The 25664-nt window shown below is 42.2% G+C and overlaps 2 protein-coding genes across 7 annotated transcripts in view; one reads left to right on the top strand and one right to left on the bottom strand.

Moving 5' to 3' along the window:
• The window catches only part of LOC124269233, a 30214-nt gene extending 5931 nt beyond the window's left edge, over nt 1-24283 (bottom strand). For 2 of the 4 annotated variants that reach the window (XR_006896465.1, XM_046704250.1), the window contains exon 1: nt 4314-4903. Coding sequence is in view for 3 of the 4 variants with exons in the window: in XM_046704250.1 (XP_046560206.1) it covers nt 4314-4365 (52 nt within the window). In the remaining variant the exon portion in view is untranslated. Of the gene's footprint in view, nt 1-1038; nt 1181-4313; nt 4904-23799 lie in introns of those variants that run through there. The other 2 variants (XM_046704251.1, XM_046704252.1) reach the window with 2 other exon arrangements.
• Nucleotides 1-25664, top strand: part of LOC124269231 (myogenesis-regulating glycosidase-like) — a 121841-nt gene that overhangs the window by 17984 nt on the left and 78193 nt on the right. The window lies entirely within an intron of this gene.

The following is a 25664-nucleotide window of genomic DNA, read 5'->3' as shown; positions in this document are numbered from 1 at the left end:
GAGATGGCTTAGAGGGATTAGAAAACTAACGTGACTGAACATGTCATACATCACATGGTCATCTTGCCTTGTAAGGACACGGAGATTATAACATAGTTAGTCTCATTGAAAACACACCACTATTAGAAACGATACATCCTAACAGCATCGTGGATATGGTGTATTCTCAATTATACACGTCGCTACAAAGTGTTCCTCCTCTTCACGTACTGGTTCACTCTTGTGTCTTTTACCGCTTCGAGTCGCATGGCATAAATGATAAAAAGTGCTAGTTTATCAATTCAAGGCTGTCGGATTTGACGCAAATGTGGGAATATACGAAGGGAAATCGCTAACAGTACGAGAAAACACAATGTATAGCGCCAATACTGCTTCATAGAACAGTTACAAGAATATCCCGTGTGATACCTCAAGTACAGGTGACCGCTTCGAGTCCAGAATGCTCTGTATAACTATACTGACGTACAAAAGAAAGTATACACCTGGTGTTTTGGGACTATTCCCAGTAAAACCATAAATATTTTGCTAGCAATGTTGTAATTGGGTACAGTATCTGTGGTGTTTTGGAAACACTTGCATAATGTTTGTGACAAGGCAGAATCAAAACACTTTTTAAAATATCAATGCTGTTTTAAAGAAAATGTTTTACCAAAGAATTAGGTGTGTACTTTGTTTTGAACGTCAGTTTATATATCTGACCGCTTCTGGGTCAAGTAGATAGAGTGTCAGCCTATCAAGTGGAAGGTCGATGGTTCGATCCCCGTCATACATTCACCAGACGTTAAAAGGTGGCACTTATTGTTACCCTGCCTCGTGATCGACGTTTCGGGACGAATCAAGAAGTGGTCGGCTCGTATCCAGTATCCAGATGGTACCTCAGTGTGCTAGCGCCACAAAATCCCCTGGCTAATACAAACACACTTCAAATCCCATCCCGTCAAGACCAATCACATCACATCACATCACATCACATCACATCACATCACACATGGAACGATGACAAGAAACAAGGCACGCCATCATCCACAACGTCCCTACCTCTTCCCGACATCGTCACGACGTTATGGCGACTGTGTGCCAGATCTCCTAGGCTTTTCTGGCACTGTCCGACCCTGGGTCAACAACATGGTTGCCGATCGTAATGGCACATTATCCGCCCGAGTCTCCCGTAGCCACACATCCGCCCCGTCAACCCAGGAGAAATGGGTCACATACCATGCACAACATTACTACTTCATCGTCACAAAGTCCTTCACAATCGCCTTTCGTCTAATCGCCTTACAAGAATTGGGTAATTATGAAAACATTTCACAACAAACATGGATGAAAAGTCGCCTGCAACAATTACGCTAAATAGGAACGCGAGTAGGGTAGCAATGGTCACATTCCAATAGCCCTTTGTTGTATAATCTTGTACGTCCAATAATATAAGTGTAATACAATGCATAATGGCTTCAATTAGCTGATGCCCCGCCCATGTGATGCCTATTGCCAGTGTAAACTCGTGACCATGACTTGCTTGTTCACAGTTAAATACGTATGTCCCGTAATTGACTAGGTACGACAAACAGATAGTCGAGCTTTGGGTAGTTTTGTTAAATTCGCATGCCTGTTTACATTTTAGTTTATGGTTGCAGTACATTTAGAGCTATCAAAACTGGTGAGTGAGTGTGTTTAGTTTTACGCCGCACTCAGCAATAGTCAAGCTATATGGTGGCGGTCTGTAAATAATCGACTCTGGACCAGACAATCCAGTGATTAACAGCAGGAACATCGATCTACGCAACTGGGAACCGATGACATGTGTCAACCAAGTCAGCGAGCTGACCTTCCGATCCCGTTAGTCGCTTCTTACGACAAGCATGGGTTACTGAAGACCAATATTCTAACCCGGATCTTCATGGGTCGCAGGACATTGTAAGTTAGACGCATCATTGACAAGAATTATGCCTTATGCAATTCCCTATTTTGACTTGCACCAGCAGTCCTGGCGTTTATATGTGAACAATTGACTTCCCTGTGCATGTGTTTGTGCCGGGGGCCACCGATGGGGCAGGACGTGCTAACGTTTTCGCGAACACCTGGTAGCATCTATACAATATAACCAGGGTGCACTGTATATTTGATAATGATTCAGAAACATGTTCATGATATAATCGCAATAGCACAAATATTCAATTTTCACATGAGATGTCGTATGATCATGGAAAGAGCTTTTCCCCTTATATTGACACATATAATTTACATTCACTGTTTCCCGCTTTAGCGCTAGTGTTTCCCAGCACTGTGAACAGCTGGTTGAGCGGATCGAAGCCCAAAACACGGATCAGCCTATTTGATTGACGTGAACTCCAGTTAGGTCCCGGGACAAATATTGAGTAATCAATTCGATAACGATCCAAACTAAATCCGGTTTTTTACTGAAACTGATTATTGTTATGTGTTTACAGGTGAATAGTTAATGTTGATCGTTACTCAGCTTCCACGGTGTATTGTCAATATTCTGACAACACGTCGCCTTTTTAGTTGAGTACGACATTACGCAAATATTTCACCACATTGCCAACGTGGTGGGACGCTGTAAGGGGTTTACGTAAACATTAGTCTCTCGTACAGACCCTGAAGCAAATATATCCACGAAAGCCCACACAAGTCTAGAAAATGTGGCAAGTCTAGATTTCCTCAGCTTCAGATGACTTATAAAATCTGAGTATTTTCTTTAACTGTTTCATTTTACACTGGCGAGGAGAGGGGATCATTTCGAAAGGTTTTCCATCTCAGGGTAAAAATGAATTGGAACTTTGATGATTTGCATGATGAAGAGACAAACAGAGAAATATAAATCATTTGTATCAAAGCAGTGAACCTCAACGATGTAGGCATTTGTGACTTTATCCATAAATTTTGAAAAGACATTGTCATGGGGATCTGATGGCATATTGTTATCCCGCGTAACAACGAAGTTGCGGGGAAATATGGAAACGAGTTCCGTCCGTCCGTGCTTCCATCACGCTTTGTCCGAAGCATATGTCCTAAACTATTTGTGATAGCTTAACCAAACTTGGTACACATGTCAAGCATGATCCCTAGATGTGCCTTTTGGGGGTTAGACCCAGATTCTATTATTTACAGACAGCTGGAATATTGCTGAGTGTGGCATAAAACTAAACTCACTCACTCACTGCTATATACACACCAAAACATTTGACATAATCATAACTAACTGACATATACATGAAGAGTATTTTGCCATTGCGGGGGATATTGATGACTTTTTCTGCTTGTTACATTATATATATGCGACATCAATTAAACTTCCACATATAGTGCAGACACAACCTTTGGATTTTGGAGAATATAAATAACTTTGGATTTTGTTTGGTGACATCCAGTTGTCCAGCCATAGGATTATCAAGAGATGCTACCCTTAGCTGGTATCCCTGCTTGCTCTCAAAATAGATTTGGCGACACTTGATACTCATTACCCCAAATCGGCCCACACCACTGGCAGTAGGACCGGGAGGCGGTGGGGGCAGTAAATATTCCTGTCACACACAATTAAAGCAGTAATAGGTGATAAGCATCTTTGCATGTGTTGTGAAATTCCAAAAAAATAATCCCTCTGCAGATTTGTTTAGTCTCTGAAAATGAAGAAAGTCTCAGGGCTCCTTTTCATTATATATAATTTTTTTTTACTATGAACTTTTTTCAGTAAAATATGTTCATTTCAGAGACTAGTTGTTAGTCTACGTAAACATATACCTGTCATAACGCATCTGTGTAATAACACGGCATAACGTATATCTGTGTAATTAAAAGGCATAACGCATATCTGTGTAATTACACGGAAATCTTACCACGGTAATAGTTCCAATGACTAAACTTCAAGGAATGTGAACCAGCGATGTTTCGGTAGGCAGTATATGAATATTAACACACATGCAGTGACTATAAGTGATAAAACGAACTGCTTATCTATCAGGGCGATGACCTGAATTAAAGACACTCCACGTGACGGGTACATAGATATCAACATTATGAACATCATTTATACACTACTGAAGTAAAACTGTTTAAGAGAGAGAGAGGTGTGTTTATTAATATACACCTCTCTCTCACTAAGAATTAAAGACAATTTCGCCACCAGACAGCACAACGGTACATTGAGTGTGGAAACTCCATACACTGTACTAAATGCCACGCGGTGCGTGACGTGAACATGCTTGTTTACACGAGGGTCACAATGACCCACAGTATATCCTGTCTCCCCGTCACCATGCCCACCCCACACATCTCTCCCCAACCCTGCTCACCTCTCCTCGTCTCGCCCGTCATGGGCTCTGTCTCACTCGTCGTGCCCGCCATTTGGAGCTGTGCGTGAGCGCCCACACTAGATCCCACTGAACACTACACACTGACACGTATGGTGAATCTGCTGTAAAGACTCTTGTCCCTGTCTCAACAATGAAATCACGTCCTCTCCTCTAGATATAAGTCTCGCTCGGTTGGTCAAGGCTATTTATAACTGCATCGGATCATCTCTGACAATAATTTCTTGACTGTTATCGGGATTTCTAAAGCGACACATGACGTCACATTGACCTCTTTAAACTGCAGTGCGTATGACCTCTGTATTGATTTTTCGACGCGCGATCTGAAAGTCCTTGCTGATAGACGAAAACGATGTATTTGCTTCGACGGTGCCAAAACCCCCAGAGCAGTTCCAGATTAGGGTCTGTTTTGATTCGAGATCCCTTGTGATATTTCTCGGAATCTGTTAGCAGCCAGGTGGATCATGATAATCTCCGGACACGACACAAATATTTGTCCCACAAGAACCTAACAGATGGACTTTGGGTCGATCGCTACCAATGATCCAGGTAACCGGGAAATGTAATTCGGAGAGACTGGGCCCCTAGCTGTCCATCTCGCCAGTGCTGCAATCTAGTCCTGACGTGTAAACAATACAATTACCCCCTAATGTCACGAGGACACCCATCTGATGAGGAAATGCCAGGGGCAACACCGAGTGTCTGATATACAAATGTCAGCCGTTGGTCGCAGACAGGATGTAAACTGCTCAAGAGGGTTATTTTCGGTGTAGCTATTTTCTGGGGGGAGGGGATGTTTTAGAGTGACTGTAACACGAATCTCCAACCTGCTACTTGATACAGTAATAGGTACCAGTATTATATACAGGTGATTATAGCAATAAAGACATTGGTGATAATCACCTCGCTGCCACAGTGGCTAAGCTTCCAAAACAGGCTGGATATTCAGGGTGAAAAGTGATCGTCACACACAACTGCCGGACTTCTTGAAACATGGCATACACTGTTAGATGCTTGAAGCAACGGCACACCCATTTATATATAAACAAAAGCTTCCTAAACTTTATCAAACACTCTAAGTATATATACTTTGATAGAGATAATCAAATATGTCATTATCCAGGTTTGATGTCGGCACAAAACATGGAACTAACGACAAAACGATATCCGATGGTGATTAATATAATCCATTAGGAATATACCACACTCCTCGTTTCTCAAATTTATTATCAAACTGGTTAGTCAGATCGTCAAACTAATGTAACTGTGCTTTGTTACTGAGCACAGAGAGAAAATTTTGTTACTGACCACAGAGAGATAACTATTGAAAATCTTAATTTCCACCGCTATTTGGTCTTCTGTGGCAATTAGAATTCCTTTCGGCAGATAATCGGCACTTGTTCTGATGATAAACCACTCTATATATGTGAAGCTATGTAGTCGACAGTGAAGTCAGGGCAGGACTTGCCATCACTTGTAAACCTGTCTCTCGGACATACATGTAGGCTGCATGCATGTCGCTGGTCGAGGTGACATATCTAGAGCGTGTCCTGCACCAGCCCGTTAATAACATCCCTGGTTGGGCGAAGGTCTACATTCCAGCCTGCATTCTCATCCGTACACACGTCTCGTATCTCGGGTTAGCATAAACTTAATTCATCCCTCCCCCCTCCCCGTAATTCCTCCCACGGCAATCTTCTTCTGATGAGGAGACGTAAACTCTCAATGTTGGCACCCCACGCCAATTTAAACAGTCTATTGGCAGCTGGGCCAGGGTCAGCGTCAGAATACTGATGGTTGATACATGCAAACGTTCAAAAACTAAAACTGGAATTTTGCCAATTTTTCATTCAAGATCATATTCTCTTAAATGTTTTGTAAGCTTATTTAACAGAAGGAAATTCCTAAACACATCGAATTCATCCAATCGCGAATAGAAATAGATATGGTTAAGAGTGGAAACAGTGATATTTTGCTGAGGGTGTCCATTGAGTCGCAGCGCCATCTTGAATTTTTCGGAAAGTGTGCCCCAAAAATCGGACCCCCCCAAATATATGTTTTATCATGATATTCCCCAGCACTATGCAAAGTTTCATGCTTTAGTCCGCCAAGTATCTATTTTCACCCTGAGCCACTGCACTATAGGGTATCCTTTAGTGTGTCATATACAGACGGGACGGTGGGGTAGCCTAGTGGTTAAAGTCTCCGCTCGTCACGCCGCAGACCCGGGTTCGATTCCCCACATGGGTACAATGTGTGAAGCTCATTTCTGGTGTCCCCCGCTGTGATATTACTGGAATATTGCTAAAAGCGGCGTAAAACGATACTCACTTACTCATCCATGTACAGACCCTGAAACAAATATATCCAAGAAAGCCCATGCAAGTCCAGAATATGTGGCAAGTCTAGAATATGTGGCAAGTCTAGATTACCACAGTTTGAGTTTCTGAAAATGAAGAAAGTCTCTGGACTCCATTCCATTATGTTTTATGATTATAATTTAGGAACCGTTTTTTTCTGTAAATGTTTTTTTCACAGACTAGATCTTAGTCCATATACCCATGTAAACTGCATATGCCTGGAATCATCTCGAACTGAACATCTGAAACCAATCTCGCCTCACCTCACCCTGCTGTAACACAAAGCTCACGCACATGCCAACCCAAAGACAAAAATAACCAGCCCATGTTCAGGTCTAAATCCAATGCGTCCGGTGGATCATTTGAACAGACACTGTAAATCTTTCTTCTTGTCGAATATCATTAACAGAATCTAACCGCATCGACGAATAATCAGCCTCAATATCCCCGTGAGGAACCTCACGTACATAGAACCACTATTGATTAAACAAAAGTCAAACCTCATCCAACATGATAGAATTGTTCGTCAATATGTTTGAATCTCCTGAGACGAGGACATACGATTGCCTTTAATTTAACCCTAAAAGTAACAAGAGACTTTCGTGATAATATCACACCCCCTGGCTCATTTAAACAGAAGAGACAATACAGATAGATTGTAGGCATAGTGGTTTTAGGGATCCAGTTACGTTTGCCCATTTCATTATACGTACAATACCTCCTAAGTCTCCGTATCACTAACGACCGCGAGACTATGCTCAGTCGTGTTCATTCCAAGTTGATTTCATGTCGAATTCGGGAAATCACTCTGACCTCGAGCAAATTACCAGATTCGTTTTTAGCTGAGATAGTCTCGCAAATGATAGCCTGTTATCGCGCATGTCCTCTAACCAGCCGCAAAAAATCCTGTGTCGTTTCAGGTTATGTGAAATGACAGACAGATATTCCAGGGATTTCCTTTTCTGATTTCATTAAGGCCCAAGAAATCGAACTCAGATTTCGGAGGAGTATGATTTATTGGCTGACTAGATTAATATCATCTCGGATTATATCCTGACTTGGACGTTTCATAAATTGTTGTAAACAGTTTTCGCTGTTTCTCCAAAACCGTTTTATCATACAATAGGAACACGACTAGCTATTAGAGTCCTACCTACATTGTGCAATACTGCGATGTATGGGAGAGTTATTGATCATGCTCTAAAACACACACCAACAACACTACACACTGGGAGTACTTAAACATGACTATTGACACTAATGTTAGTACTGGTGTCCCCCGCCGTGATATTGCTGGAATATTGCTAAAAGCGGCGTAAAACTAAACTCAGTCAGTCAGTAGTACTGCCGTCCACCATTCTGTCCTCCGATTTCACCGGGAGACGCCCTTGTCTCTGTATAACATAGATCTGATACACTCACACGTTTTCTATTCAATGATAAATGAGACACGTTGGAAACATTTAGAACTGAGCCCATCGCTCTTAACAAAGCGTCTGTAATTGGACACCAGCTTGCCTCCATGTGTTTTGTACAGCTTCAGTTGACGTTTTCCGGATTTAAGTGTACAGAGAAGGGTGTCCTCTGTACGTAGTCGGAACCGGACTAATGACTTTGATTATATGCAGATACGTTACCATTCTGTGAAGGAGTTAAAGGAGCCTGTCGGTTATCTCTGTAAACATGCAGCGGTCAGCGAAGCAGGGTCACGGACTAACTACGTCCCCTGCTACTTGTAATCGTCCATCGAGTCAGTTTTTACCTATTTTGATTTATGTAGATTTCATTTGAATATTGTGGTGCCGAGAATGTAAACGATCATTCTTGACAAATTTTCTTGGGATAAAATTCTTAATCATTTCATGACATACGTCAAGAAGCGTCTGTAAAATATCAAATCAAAGCGTAAAATTAGATGCGAATGATCTCGGAGAAATGACAAAAATAAAACGGCAATGGACCATTCGTGTCATTCTGGGACATGCCAGATGGTTACGGAAATGAGCGAATGGGGATGAATGGTGATTGTGCACATGTTTCATTTCAATTTATATCATCCGATAGATCACAGTTTTAAGTTTTGGAGAAATAATTGTAGCTCTTTGTCCAGTATAAAAATGAAATGATGATTAATATGTAAGCTTCGTTATTACTGATTTATCCTTACTGTACACGATAACATATAAATAAAGCGCAATGCACTGGTGGTTGTCAACCCAAACACATATTAAAACAGTTGTCGGGGTTTGAGGTATTTTTTTCATTCCGCATTTAAAACTATTCACGCTGTAGGATAGAGGCCTAAAATTTGTCTGGACCAGACAATCCAGTGACCTGCCGAGGTTCGATGGCACACAGTCAACCGAGTCACCGCCCCTGACCACCCGATCTGTTTGGCCTCCTCTTACGACCAGTACATATAACAGGAACCAGGGGGCGGTGGTGCAACCTAGTGGCTAAAACGTTTGTTTGATATTTTGGTGCCCCGCAGTGATATTGCTGGAGTATAGCTAAAAGCGGCGTAAAACTAGTCTCACTCAATATAACAGGAACCAATTCTCGGAGTCTCCGTGGGGACAGCTCATGGGTGGGCTACCAATGCAATACTCCATTACGTCCAGTTTATTCTGTACTTACGACAGCTCATCAGAACAACGTACACACCGCATCGTCACACAGCGTGACAACCGTGGGTCCATTACACACTAACATCCACACAGTTAACACAGACCAATGTCAATATTATCACAAACTTATCATGTCGAGGCTTCAACATGATAACACACTACCAACGAATATTTGTCCTGACGGGCATTCTAATATACACACATATATACCTGGCAAACAATAGTCTATCTGGCTCAAGCCACTCCAGGCAGACTACGGACGCAGGGATTATCGAGGCGTTAAGGTTTGAGTAATCACGGTTTTTACTCTACTTAATGTCATCCATTGTCCTTTGTGAACATTTGTTCAGAAACAAAAGCAGCTTTCAGTTTTGTGGGACAATTCAGTACATGTACGTGCAGGTACTTCGTTTATTGGGGAGAGTATCGATTTCCACGGGATTTGCCGTTATGTGTTTATATTGACGATTTGCAAATGGCTATGTGGATATCAACATGTGTGATACAGATTTCATTAGTGCATTCCTCGTGAATATACATTCGCATGGGTTTGAAAACTGTTGCTAAAAGTGCATAAGATCACTAACAATCTCATGCGTGGTGGACAGATAATGTTCCGTAGACACGTCCCATTGTCCACTGTGTCGAGGTGCTTTATCTTGCCTTAGGCGTCTTTGCTGGGTTCGAATCTCAGCGTCGCCTATATTATGTCCCTATACCTTTAACTAGAATCCTATGGGCCTTCACTTATGTCTACAATGTTCTTCTCTTTCCACCAACTGTTAAGTCGGTACACAACAGTGATTCTGGTCCCAGTGATAGCCGGTGGTGGATAACTGTTCTCCTGGACTAAGTCCACTGGTACCCCGTGGAATAACTGTAATACTATTGCGATAGCGATAGTCTATTGCGACCAGCTATTGCAATACTATTGCAATAGTTTTTGCTCTCCTTGAATTGTCTCATCTGAAGTCATTTCCCAAATAATGTATAGTTTATATGAAATAGAAACAAGTTGAAATAGTTTTAGTCTCTGTTAATAACTGACAAGAAACTTGAAATCCAGATCAAGTAAACAGTTAAAACATAAACTCAAAGAAGCTGCAAGTCTGCACCAAAACAATAAAAAATACAAAACAACATACGTATTTAATAAAAAAAATTGTGCTGCGCCTTTATCAACGAAAGTCAGTTACTAAACTATCGGTAGTCACACATACATCCCAGAAAACTAATCAGGTAAATTTGAAATTCAAACCCACAATCAAAGTATTCTGGCTCTCCTTATGGGTGTTACATTCTACAGCTGGTCGTCAGTATCTTCATCACATACTTTGTGAGAATAGTAGAGCAGCATATGACGGAACCTTGTAAAGCAACCGTCTGTGTGTGGGTATATCCCAGACAAACCGGGCGATATACTCCTGTATCAATCCACTGACGGTGATACGCTCACATGTACCTGCAGAATAGGTCGGTCAGTACTGGTTAAACAGGATAATGCTGGATACGAACAAACCAGTGCTGAATTAGTGGGACCGTAAGGAATCTGAGCGGCCCAATAAGGTCTTTGTTGAGCCAATACGTTTCTGTAGCACGATTTGCTTATGTATAACATGCCATTAAATGGGTGTTTTCATATTGGCTTTGTTATCGGTCCTCGGACAGTCATAGTGGCCTTGATATCGGTCCTCCAAGAATCGTATTGACCTTGTTATCGGTCCTCGGACAGTCATACTGGCTTTGCTAGAGGTCCTCCGAGAATCGCATTGACCTTGTTATCGGTTCTCGGACAGTAGTATTTGAATTGTGTTTGTTGCTCGGAGAATCATATTGGCCTTGAATGGTCATGTTGGCCTTGATAACGGTCCTTGAATAGTCGTATTTTCCTTGATATAGGTCCTCGGACAGTCACATTGGCCTTGATATCGGTCCCAGGAGAATCGTATTGACCTTGTTATGGGTCCTCGGACAGTCATATTGGCCTTGACATCGGTCCTCGGAGAGTCATATTGGCCTTGATATCGGTCTCAGGAGAATCGTATTGACCTTGTTATGGGTCCTCGGACAGTCGTAGAGTTGTGGTTGGTCCTCGGAGAGTCATATTGGTCTAGCTGGCGGTCCTTGGACAGACATATTGCAACGATGCAGACTGCATCGGCCATCGGGGTTATCTGAGGTCAGTGGACTGACCACATAATAAGGTAACTGGATAACCGGGTCACAGCTCATATTTACACGCGGAGCCTAAAATACCATCCCATGTTTCCCCAAGTCACGGATTCAATAAGTGCCATGGTTGGCCATGTGTGTCATCGTATTAAACCTGACTGGCGTGTAGAAATGAATGTGTACAACAAACATACCCCGTGGGGAGATCCTTTTATCGAACCATCACGATCGTGTCAATCCAGCACTGGATCGTTTGTACAACTGTTGTTTCATGTTGCTTCAGGAATGCTAATGCACTAATTAAACCACGATAATCTCCAAACACAAATCAATAATCTTACAACTTCGTATGCCATGCGTCTCTTACCCAGGCCGCGATCATCATCGACCAGGCATCATTTTGATCCGAGATGCTTGGTGACTTACAGAAGTGGCGAGTACTAAAAAACCCTTAAGCTCTGACACACAGGAAGATGCTGAGACATACTGACAATGTCACAGAGGTAACTCTCAGACCGATGTGTGATGTATGAAGGCGTCAGTTGGTGAAACAACTTCAATCAGACATAAATCCAAGATTGGACCGGGGCTGATTCAGAAGCGAACTGACGAACGGTGTCTTGGCGATGATGACGTCATAGAAGACTTCACTTCCTTGCGTGTGTGGATGTATGAAAATAAACCAACGTGCACAGAATTTAAAATCTAAGTAGCAACTGTCTAATTTTTCATATACTGTCTACTTTGACATCAACAAAGGCAAGATAAAATTCAAACCTTTACCAAGCCATCTCATGACACATTGCAAGAATCATCAAGACAGTGCTTAAAATGGCGACGTTATTGATCATTTCCCACACTATCAAAACCAATACACACCATATTTCTCAGAATGGATTCTCCGACCCTAGATTTCAGGCATATTGGGGGCTACGGGGTATCTTAATGATTCTCCAGGCATGTTCAAGGATTCCATTTCCTCAATGGGTACAATGTTTGAAGCACATTTCTGGCGACCCACCCGTGATATTGTTGGACTACTGCTAACAGTAAAACTATACTCACTCGTCCAACACCAGCTCTATACTGACCATCATTGTCGAAGTCTTTTGATTGGAGACCTGTAAACGTTCATATCTATCTTTAAAGATGTCCAATATTATTTGTTCAAACACGGTTAAGTTATGTTTGATGAATAAACATGTGGCGCTAAATAATTTACTCTGAAGCGCAGTCAAGAAGCAGTTACCATCGGAAACCGATTTGCAAATACCAAAACACTTCACAAAACACTGAGGGTACAAGCATCACGTTGCTATAGCGCTCAGAGAGACCAACAGAATCATATTAGCCAGGGAAGTTACAAACAACAGAAGGTATTCGTGTGGAACAACAGTATTGAAAAACACATTTATTATTGATAGCATTCATTAATATTAAATGCATGATTTATGGTTTATTGAGTCTTTGTACTGTTTCGTTGTTGAAAACGGCACATGGTATATTATGCGTGTAACTCAAAAACATTCAGACTTTTTTTCTCAAAACTTTGGATCTGAGGTCGGACTAAACACCCTGTTGACAGTTAACGCTGGAGCTGAATTATATCTGTGATCGGGTATCTGTGATAACTAATCAGCTTCAAGTCGACTTTTTTATGTGAATTCACATTGCCATTTAGAAAGTAGTCAAATGTAACCTATGGTGTATTAAAGATTACACTTTCTCAGTAAAGTACAGATGATAGTACTTTAGTTGGGCGAGGTCCATCCGGGATTCGAACCCACATCCTCAGAGTCAGGCACATTATCGCCAGCACAGTGTGGGTTCGAATCCCGGATGGGACCCAACCCAACAATAGAATCTGTACTTTACCGAGAAAAACGTAATCCCAAATATAACATGTGTTAGACCCTCTTAAGGGTTACCGACAATTAAATCAGCTAGGAAAGAAATATGTCACCACCGTAAGACCTGGCGCTGTCTGGACGGGTTCTGTGACGATGCGTAGCGAGAATTAATAGCATAATCTCATAAGACAGGGTCCAGTTTTTGCTCTAGGCTTAATTAGAAGGGGACAAAATTCGAGTAGCGTTAATGAGTGTTGGGTTACCTATTAGCTGTGATATTTCTAGAGCTGAAGGTAAGAGAGCTGGGTGTGGACACTTGTTTGTGGTGCTTTAATAACAAGGACAATGGACTATTGTTTTCGGATTGCCAGATAATAGGAAGGCCGGGGTTTGTGCCACATCCTTGTCGATGATTGCGGTCTGCAGTCACGTGGTTCCAATCATTAAACAGACAGTGTATGAAATGATTATTTTTGAGGTATTTTCAACAAATATCATCAGTATATTTGCGTTTTGGGGGGTATAAACGTAACAAACGGTTTCCACACTTTGCGTGAATTCCACAAGCGTGTGTGCGCAACGCTTCTCACGTTTATACCTGAATAAACGTTAAAAGAGTATATGAATGTCATAAACGTCTTCATAACACACGAAAATATTACTTGCGTCTTGATTCCATCAAAAGGGAGAAAATTGCAACATTTACACTTTATGTCCATTGAAAGCCTGATCTTTTATAGGCATGATTCAAATTGCGATAATCTTCGGCCGAATCGTTGCAGATTAACATGTCTGAGCAGAGGAAGTTTCATGTCAAGCCGTCGTCTATTTGAACTTCAAATCTCAGTTATCAGGAACATGATCGCAATATTTTCCGTGTTTCTTCCTATCAGCATGAGGGACTAAAGAATATTTCACACACAGCGTCCTTGACATGACGATATCAACATCCACCACATGACAAGAACCAATTACGAAGCCACATGCTGTCGCAGTTCGCATGCTGGAGCCTGTCCCCACTGATTACCGTTATTAGGGGCAAGGAAGCTGTGTGATCCCAAACAATCACGGCGACCATAGATTTGTTCTCTTGGTCACTGATTACATGCAATTTCAGATCCAGCAACAGACGCTGCTCAGAGAGGGCCAGCTGAGGCCTCATCCCAGTCTGTCTCACAGTCCCTGAACCACATTATTTTCCCTACAGCTAAACCCTCCCCAAGTCTGTCTCACAGTCCCTGAACCACATCATTTTCCCTACTGCTAAACCCTCCCCTAGTCTGTCTCACAGTCCCTGAACCACATTATTTTCCCTACTGCTAAACCCTCCCCTAGTCTGTCTCACAGTCCCTGAACCACATTATTTTCCCTACTGCTAAACCCTCCCCTAGTCTGTCTCACAGTCCCTGAACCACATTATTTTCCCTACAGCTAAACCCTCCCCTAGTCTGTCTCACAGTCCCTGAACCACATTATTTTCCCTACAGCTAAACCCTCCCCTAGTCTGTCTCACAGTCCCTGAACCACATTATTTTCCCTATTTCTAAACCCTCCCCTAGTCTGTCTCACAGTCCCTGAACCACATTATTTTCCTAAACCCTACTGCTAAACCCTCCCCTCCCTAGTCTGTCTCACAGTCCCTGAACCACATTATTTTCCCTACTTCTAAACCCTCCCCTAGTCTGTCTCACAGTCCCTGAACCACATTATTTTCCCTACTGCTAAACCCTCCCCTAGTCTGTCTCACAGTCCCTGAACCACATTATTTTCCCTACTGCTAAGCCCCCCCTCCCCACCCCCGCAATGCTAAAGTCCTAAATGAAGCAAGTCTAGATTTCCCCAGCTTCTCCCTACTCACGGCTCCTTTTCAATTTAAATGGGTTCCTTTGTTACAATCAAAACCATATATATTCAGGGGCTCGCCTCATCCCTTCTTCGCCTCCACAACATCCTCATATGATCGCGTCATCATCTTGACAGTGACGCAAGGGCTTGTAACGCAATACAATTAGCATCAATACAAATCGTGTCGCTGTTGGGGTCTTCACTTTATATAGAAAGAGAGCTAAGACACCGGCAGTGACAATATGTACCTTGATGGTGGGGATATTTTGCGTTACTTGTGGATAGTGATTCATGGATGACCGTGTTTGGCAGCTTGACTCCTCAGAGTTTCTGGGACTTCAGTCCTGCCCACAACGAAGCACATGTGACACATGTGGTCTCACATTAGGCACGTGATTGCTTGCCTGTGTTCAACCAGCAGTAAAAGGGTACCCGGTGGGATAAGATAGTCATATGACTGTTAACCGGGATAAAAATGTCTACGCTTTGCACCTAATTTGCCGTTAACGCGACTGAGCATCTTGTTGATATTGGGCACTCTACAAATGTATTACTCATGATGATGATGACGATGATGTTGACTGAATCGGTTCGTATGGTTCAGAGGTGACGAAGATATTAGCCTTGCAGTCTAAGCCCGATAGTTAAGGAAATTATATCGGATATTGCGTTGGAGCACAAGATGATAAGCGTCCTATATGTAATCATCAAGAGAAACTTTGCGTGCCAGAAATGTATCACCGTGGGTTCGAGTTATAGATTTACCATGATTATGTTATAGGTTTGTCTGCAGAATATCCGCATGAATCCCCCCACTGGTCAAGATGACACATCTTTATACAACGGACATTCTTTCGAGACAAGGTCGGTCAAAAAGGGAGAATAGGTGATTGTGTGTAGAGTCGAACCTTGCTAATGCGGACACGTATATACCGTCCTGAACGGGAGGTTTCCGGATATTGGGGTTCCACTGGAGTTGACAGAACCGCAGAAATGTCTCTCACTGAAAGTTGAAGTTAACATGCTACAGTAGACTCCCATTTATCCGGAAACCCCGCAAACCGGACGATATTTATCTGAAACGAAATTACGATTCTGCCTCAATTCAACAACCAGAACTTCCCTAAACCCGTCCCTAGCATAGCATATTTTGGTAAGTGACGTCACAATCTCAATGTCCCACATCATTGACGTCAAACAATACCTCGCCACCCCCAACCGCACGGGAATGAAATTCGAATCAGTGGCTAATTTTAGTGACGGGTTTAAAGTTTAAAGCATAATGATGGCTCTGACAAAAAGGTATTACAGCTCATCGGCTGTCGTAAGTCCTTGTTCAAGACGGAGTTACGAGGCAGTACCGTGTTTAGAAAGGGGTCCGGGCTGTATCTTTGCGGGGTAGGTTGATCGAGCACCAAGGGCGCTCTCACCGTTATTAAGGCTAAAGGGGTCGTTGTCAGCACGGGTACTACTGATATGTACCCCGGGTATAATGAATACAGAAACGTACCCAGGGACGGGTCCATTCTGAAGTGTGACGTATTCATGAACTCTCATACTGTTGTATTAGATACATTTGATTGCGTTATATAAGAAACGAGCTTACACAGTAACAAATATTTCGCGGTGCACAATACCACCCGCAATCAGCTGAACGGGATTAGTGAGTGAGTTTAGTTTTATGCCACTTTTATCAATATTCCAGCAATATCACGTGGACACAATATCACGTGGACACCAGAAATGGGCTTCACACATTGTACCCATATGGGGAATCGCACCTGGCCTGGGACACCAGAGTGGGCTTCAACATTGTAAGTGAAGGTTTAACCACTAAGCTACCCGACCGCCCCTGAACGGGAATAACTATATAGTAGTGGAATATGTATTTTGCGGTACACATCTGTAGTACCTGTGCCGACAACCACCCCATCAGCGTATTCATGCTGGAATACTGCTGACCGAGGGGATGAAAATCAAAGAAACACCGAGTCGCCATGACTTCCGGAATAAAAACATGTGGCCCACAGGCTGTCTTGAGAAACCCGTGAAGGCCCGGGTTAGAATTGATCTTCAGTAACCCATGCTTGTAAAGCAATGAGCTACAACAGGGCTATTAGTCTGTCTCACAGTCCCTGAACCACATTATTTTCCCCACTGCCAAGCCTTCTCTGCAGTGCTAAAGCCCTAAATAAAGCAAGTCTAGGTTTCCTCAGGTCTGAATCTCTGGTCTCCCTAGGGCTCCTTTTCAATATAAATGGGCTTGTTTGTTACTATCAAAATTATACATATTCAGAGACTAAGCCTTAGTCTACAGGGCTATAATCACTTGGCTGAATGATGGTATAACGTAACGTGTCGTCGGTTTACACAAGAAGTGTTTCATTGTCCCATATTACGTCACTGGTCATGGTGACCCAACACACACTGGCCCTTCTCTCTGCCCGACACCGCCATTGTTAAGTTAAAAGAAATCATGATCACTCGGGGATTTATCCCTGACACAGGTGCTCTCTCTTCGCTGCACCCTGTGAAATATTACCCGGGTATCAAATGATACAAGCAAGACAAAATGTCTATCTTATGTTCAGTATAAAACCTATCACAAACATCTAGCTGAAATCAGTAATCGTCTTGTATATGACGAGGTGCCACTCATCAATAACTGCTAATCGCTTCAGCTTGCTTGGTAGAGGGCCAAACAGGGACCTGTTGCTGACCTGTCTGTTTCAAGACCAGACACGTTTTTATTGAATATATAAAAGTCGTACCCACGATCGTCGTGGATTTGTGTGTCTTGATGTTCAACGTTGCTCTCATTTAGTACATCAGATTAAGTTGTTTAGAAAGTAATCGGGTCAAGTTAACCACTATAGCATAAGCAACATTTGATTTCAGCATTGTGCCCAACCAATACTCATATTACTCAATTCAAAGAATGTTTTTAACCCTTTCAGTTTTGTTCTTTACTAGTCTAATTTCTCAGTTATTTAGTTTCATTATCAAAACTTAATACACAAGTCATCGCGACTATTTACGACTTCTAGTATTTACCTAACGACGATACTGAACCAGAATACGTCAAAAGTTAAATCCAACGAATATACTTTTCGACGCTGTTCTTTAGCTGGCCATTATAAAGACTGATGGCAATGAGGATGAAAACAAGTTTGGAATGGTGCGTTCGTCTAAAGTGGTTGAAACAGACTGCCCGACAGTCATTAGCGTAAATTAAGTGTTGAAGAAAATATTACAATCAGAAACAGCCGATTCCATTCCAACATACTATCACGTCATTACTGTAATATGGGGAAACGTTACCCCTCCCTAACCCCAGCTGAGTGAATGAGTTTCATGGACGTGTATGTTTTATCACGTCCCAATTATCGCCATAACAGGCTGCAACAGCATGCTCCATCCCAACCTCAACTACCTGCTTCGTAATGGGGGAAGCATCTGAACAATGAGGACGCGGGGGTTCATGGAGACCGGGAGGAGCCCGTCTACAGATGGCTGCATACCTGTATGAAAGGTGCAGCGGCAGGTTTGCTGTCTCATATATAATGTCACTGTGCACTGTACAATGTCAGGGTAACCCGTTGTTGCTAGTACATTCAGTGACTGGACAGACAGAAATCAGAAACCATTCCCTGCAATTGACTGTGCTGAAGTCGTCTCGTATCCCAGTAAACATAACGATATTTTTACAACACTGTAATGAGTGAGTGAGTGAGTTCAGTTTTGCGTCGCATTTAGCAATATTCCAGCTATATGGCGGCGGTCTGAAAATAATCGAGTCTTGACCAGACAATCCGGTGATCAACAGCATGAGCATCGATCTACGTAATTGTGATACGATGACGTGTCAACCAAGTCAGCGAGCCTGACAACCCGATCCCGTTAGTCGCCTCTTACGATAAGCACGGTTTGCTGAAGCTGTAAGTAATCGAGTCAAGCGAAACACAGGATGGTAGCACGAGCAAGAATTGATAGCAACATTGTGCCCAACCTATACCCATATTGCTCGACTAACGGAACTCCCAGGACATATTTTAACCCGGAATTCTATCCCCCAGGATGAGTGAGTGAATGATTTTAGATTTACGCTGCTTTTAGCAATATTCGAGCAATATCACGGCAGGGGCTATCAGGAACGCCCACAGTTGACCTAGATAAAGACGGTGCGTGGAGAAAGTTTCTACTCCCTGCGTGTTAGGCATGTGAGTAATAATGGAAATGAGTGCATGTGGTTTTACGCCGCTTTGATGTTAATTAAGTTGTATCCCGTTGTGTCAGTTAATGTGTGTGTATTTTAGCCCAGTAAAATATACAGATTATTACGGTATGTATTTTCGACATTATAAAACTATCATCTGTTGCCGAGTCATCAGACCAAAACGTTCATCGTGACAAACATATTTCATTTATCAAACACATTTCATCAGCATATGCTTTCTTTGTACGATGTTTATATACCATATGTTAACTGAATCACATGGTGTACGTGGCATTAAGGTCACACACTGGTGAGATTATTAAACTTTTAATAAAGAGACGCATTTTACAGTAAAGTAGCCACAATGGTCTTCGGCTCGCAATTAAACGTTCACATCAAACACCAAACGTTTTGGATTGAGCTAGTACAAAACTATCAATGGAAACAATATACGACTACTTTTTCTCACAATGCAACACGCATCATACATTAGAATCTCATTGATATAAATGAAGATATCAGAACATTATTGTATACTAGGCACATAAAGAAACTGTGCATACAAAAATTTAAAATCTAAATTTATCGAACCTGTGTAGACACATAAGGATTGAAACTCAGAGATTAGTGACATGTATCCAACATGCATGCACGTGCCACGTTCCGTGACGTCAGTGGGTTCGTCCTCGAGACGTGCAATACGTTGTTGACATTTATCAACTGGGATAATATTTTGACAATGCACAGTTTCTTTATGTGGCTAGTATATATTGAGTGACTGAGCATGGATTTACGCTATTTTCAGCGTCATATCCCAACAATATAAGGCCGGTGATACCAGACCCGGGCTTACAGAGTATAGCCTTGCGGGGAATCGAACCCGGGATCTCGGCGTCACGAGCGAACGCTTTAACCATTAGCCTACCTTAAAGCATGTAGAAGTCAACCCTAACAAGGTTCGAAGCTTCTCATTGACTGCTGTTTATCATGGCCTCATAAATTATATGTCTACTGCTTATTAATGTGATCCAGAATGGATATCAGCAGCACTCAAATACTTCAAATACTTCCGAAATGAGAAAGTCAGATGTCATCTGAGATATACAACATCAAATATTTTTTATCAGATCTATTTCAACATGGTTGTATAAATATCAGCTAGTGCCAATGTAATCACAAATCATGTTGGCAACCACATAAGTGACGCTGTTGGCAACCACATAAGTGACGCTGAACACCAGACACATAGAACTAACACTTCCACCAGAGTTCTCACCGTGGTTCAGTTGAATGGGTATTGTCTTTAGCGGTTGTTGGTAATATTCCATCAATATCGCGTCAGTGCCTGGGAGAACCAGAAATACAGAGTTGTGCCCCCTGGCTACCAGGATCCGCTGGTCATGAATTTTCCCCATTCACCATAGTAACTGCGCCAGCCAAAGTGACGAGAGAAATACTTGATCATCCTGTACACTACCGTGCATGGAGTGTTAGAATCGGTGGTCTATTTAGGGCTTAATAATTGTGTTAAATATGTAATAACTAGAATAATTTGTTTAAAGTTAATCTAACATTTCTAAAAGCCGTGGGGATTCCGGGTAGTGCTTTAGATCACCAGCAGCCTGTGAGTTTGTGCTGATTTGATCGGCAGGTTTGGGTCGGTGACTCGGTAACTGGTAGACTGGTTACATGGATCGGCGACTCGGTAACTGGTAGACTGGTTACATGGATCGGTGACTCGGTAACTGGTAGACTGGTTACATGGATCGGCGACTCGGTAACTGGTAGACTGGTTACATGGATCGGTGACTCGGTGACTGGTAGACTGGTTACATGGATCGGTGACTCGGTAACTGGAAGACTGGTTACATGGATCGGTGACTCGGTAACTGGTAGACTGGTTACATGAATCGATATTCATGCTATCAATCACTGGAATGTCTGGTCCAGATCTGGTAATTTGCAGACTGAGGTGGTATAGCTGTAATATTTGCTAAAAGCGGCGTTAAAAACAAATACCCCACGGAGATAACTAGCCAGACCCCCAGAGGCTGAAGCCGCGAGTAGCTGCAATGCCGCTGATGATGCGGCTTAACGCAACATTTACTCACTCACCCACCTCAGAGTTTAGTTAGTTTAGTTTTACGCCGTTTTTAGCAATATTCCAGCAATATCAGCAATATCACCAGAACTGGGCTTCACATATTGTACCCATGTGGGGAATCGAACACGGGTCTTCGGCTTGACGAGCGAACGCATTAACCACTTGGCTACAGCACAGCCCCTTTCACCTCAGAGGCTAGCGGACTATAACGAATGTTAACATGTGTCATTTGGGATTACACTTTCTCAGTGCCATACATCAATCATCCGTCACAGAAATATACATTTCGCTCTGAAATCGTGGCTCACAATAGCACCAACAAACAAACCAATTCCTCGTTGGTTAATACCAAGGTTATCCCGAACCAGGACATGTGAGCCCTGTCATTTAGACGTTCAATTTGTCTTCATACTGCACACTGAAACTCCCCATCAATAACAAGGTGGGAACAACACTATTAAATCACACGTTGACAGGTAGACAATATCAGGCACTCGCAGTAGGGGGTTCACATGACAACACGGATGCTTTGGTATCGTATTGCCATTAATTTCCAATGCGGCGGACTTAGGCCTCGACCCGTGCCCAAGGACATATACCGCCTAATTATGACACGGGCAATGAATATAGCCGATAATATTAACAGCTGACACTTGCTCGGATTTGAATAACTGGTAATTGTGAAGTTTATTGCCGATGAACAATAGTGTACATGGTGCCGTTTTACTAATACAATTATGTGATGATTTAGCCATTGTGTTGTTGGTCTAATGCAGACTGTTCATGTACATGTGTTTTCCAATCAGGATTCAAACCAGTCTATACCTCCCCCAACTGTCCCTCCCATGCCTGTATCAGTGTTTAAAGGTGATGCTTCGACCTGTGGTATATATGGATAAAATCAGGATAAAATATATGAACATATAAAATAAATGGATAAAATACGTTGTGATTTACAAATGCTATAGCCAGATATTTAGGTCAGTTATATTTCATCCTAGAACAACTGCTGTGTTATCACAGGGAACTACATAATGGACGAGAGCTGTTAAACAAAATCAAAGTAAGTTGCACAAGTAACTACAGAGTAGCGTCCCTTAGCCCTTTAGGACACTATGATCGTGGGTTCGAACCCCGGTATCTAGTCCGCGGTTTGTCAGCACCATTCCAAGCTCGTTCATTTCACCAAAGTAGTAAAAGTCTAAGACATACTTCACTTTTTTTATTTCACATCGAACTGACACACCAAGATATAACTGATATACTGTACCGAGAGGCATTAACTCAAGACGTTGACTGCATGCAGAAAGTGCATGCTATGTGTAGTTACAGTGTAAGGTACTGGAAGACGTGACTTGTGTGTGAAGGTATTGCATGTCACGCATGAAGGTAAGACGATACCTATAAGCTCTATAGAATGACATGAGTCATGCAAGATGTAAGTCACTGGGATAAAACATGGACGGAGACTCGCCACAGAACTCTCCAAAAGAAGGCGTGACTCATATACGATCGTGTTTTCAAGTTGGATTTATACAAGAGATGTTGCTATTTCTGTCAATAAAGCGCCGTATTGTATGTGAAATAACAAGCTTTTAAAACTGTCTCCACTGCATATGTGAAATGTATAAGAAATCATATATATTGTACAACAATTCATTATATAGGGGTGATAAATGTCCCCGACGTTATTGAATGTCTGTGACAAACCATCTATCACCTGATACAATCACATATACCTGACTCATTCAAGAACAGAAACAACAGGAGCAAGTGACAAAAAGTACCATGTTCGAAACTAATGTTTCATTTCACCATCATGACTGCCCTCATTCATTATCGGTGATCTGCCCGTTCATACATACAAACTTGTGTAAACTGTGACATCATAGACGAAAAAAAGGTTTCGATAAAAATACTTTCACTGATAGCATTTTTGCGGTTTGTCAACACAAACTGTGTAGGGTCTGATGACCGCCTGTGTTTAATTGTTCTTCCATGAGTCGTTGAGGTTGGCTGGACTCCCCACCATGTCCTAACCCCACTGGAAGTGCAAACTTCACGCTTGACTGCCCACATACACCATTCTTCTCATTTCATACACACACGATTGTACGTCCAGTAGGTATATAGCAGATCAATACATGCACTCGGTATAAACTTAAACTGGATTTGGTAACTCTCATTAAGATCATCTTTCTGTAGTGATTCAGTACAAGTGTTGACCATTTGGTTGACAGTATGTGTGTTGTACACATCCTGAATGAGGAACAAGATATAAATTCAGTTCTCACCTTCTTGTAAATCAGAAGTGCTCTCTGATCTTCGCTTCATCTCAAAGCCTCAAGTGACCACCTGGCTGGTCTTTGTTGATGGTGTTTGCTGAAGTCGTCCAGTATCACATCCCCACCACGGCACTGTATTCCACAACTGTGACGACATGTAACTGCAACACCGGTCACGATGATGTTTGTAACTCACTGTCATACAACTATTTGTAACCCTCACTTGTCTGAGCTCTTAACAACAGTTAGACAGCATGTTGTTAGTTCCACACACAACTCTCGTTTGCAACCTCCCAGTGACACTGCTGCCTGCTTCCGTCGCCAATCATGTCGTCTGCTTTTAAGTCTGTCGGCGCGTGCGCGGTCTTAAACACTGTCGTCTGCTAACACCGAGAGAGCATCATGTAGATAATAATATACGTCCGTTATCTGATGCTTCGAGTCTCGATAAGACCGTGTTCACCTGTGTAAAACTACAGGTGACTGCTTGCTACACACATCGCTCGTCTTTGTTGGACGAACCGTAACACCGGCTCGAAGGGGATTACGCGTGAACTCTCCCTCCTTGTACAGCGGCCAATGAACTTTACTCAAAGCAGCGCTATAACGGGGACATGAACGCAATTATGGGTATTACCCCATTGAACCAACAGTGGCGGGACGTTGTTGTGGCGGCACTAGAACCTATTTTGACTAGAATGTGATGTTTGGTTGTTGTCGACGATGGATTTAGATATCTGTAATACCAGAATGGTTATTGTATAGATGACACTCGAGGTAAATATTTCACGGGGACTGATATTGTCATTGCAACGTGCTGATTACCTGGTGTATGAACAACGGGGGAAGTTTGATGGTTATACAACCTCTTTATTATGAATGTAAGCGACACCTAGTGTATGTTTATACACACAAATATACTCATGCCAATAATGGTTGTCACCCCCTTCAATTTTTTTAATTGGAGAGGGCGTGGGGGTGTGGTATGTGGGGGTTGGGTGGGGAGGGGGACAACCATTATTGGCATGAGTATACATGCATCACGCAGTTGTTTTCTTCATCGCCATTTTGCCTGTTTTCACCTTCCTAACTAAAGCAGAAAATTACAATTGCCTCTCCCAAGCGAATTATTGTAACGCATCTAAAATTCGTAAATAGAAGGAACAGGGGTAAGATCGATAAAATGACAGAATTTAATACCAAATCTTATTCATTTTTATGGTCTCTGCGGTTAATCATTATAAGTTTATGTGCAGATCCATTAGAAAAGACGTTCTCAGTACGGGTGCAGTATGCATGAGGCGGTAGATAGCAGGGCAAATTGATTGTGTCTTTTGTGTGTGATAACAATAAGGTTTTTTGTATGCTACTGAATAGCTTGTTGACAACACAGTGAAGATCCGTTCTAAGAGTAAACGCTTCCCAAAAAAATGTGCATGTTTGGTGCATTGATGGTTTAGTGGCCTTTTGACTTATCAGTTCTTTTCACGTTCAGTTTCCAGTGCAGCCGAGAGTTACCTCGAGTGTCAGATGCTGTGAGCAATATTGAACTGCAAATGGTAGAATTTGTTGACTTGAGTCCTCGTTTTGGCGAACATCAACATGTACACAGTCATGCTTTGTTTCCAGTGTCTTTCCTCCGTATATCCCACACCTAATTCAATCATACCATAACAGATGTAAACGCTGTGAGGTCGGAATATGGTGGCCTTGCTCTAAAGCTGTACTGAATGCTTAGCCTGTATGTAAAGTAATTCTATCCTTTAAAGAGGCAAATCTAGATAAGCGCACAGTTATTGATGTTTGTTAGAAATTATCATTTAAACTACATGTATTAACTTTTATCTCAGAGACTTGTGCAAGTCTAAGAATAT

Source organism: Haliotis rubra, unplaced genomic scaffold (genome assembly GCF_003918875.1).
Source record: "Haliotis rubra isolate DU_JTF1 unplaced genomic scaffold, ASM391887v1 Scf143, whole genome shotgun sequence".
NCBI classification, from domain to species: Eukaryota; Metazoa; Mollusca; class Gastropoda; order Lepetellida; family Haliotidae; genus Haliotis; species Haliotis rubra.
The sequence above is the reverse complement of the archived record's forward strand: the minus strand, read 5'-3'. Positions and strand labels throughout refer to the sequence as shown.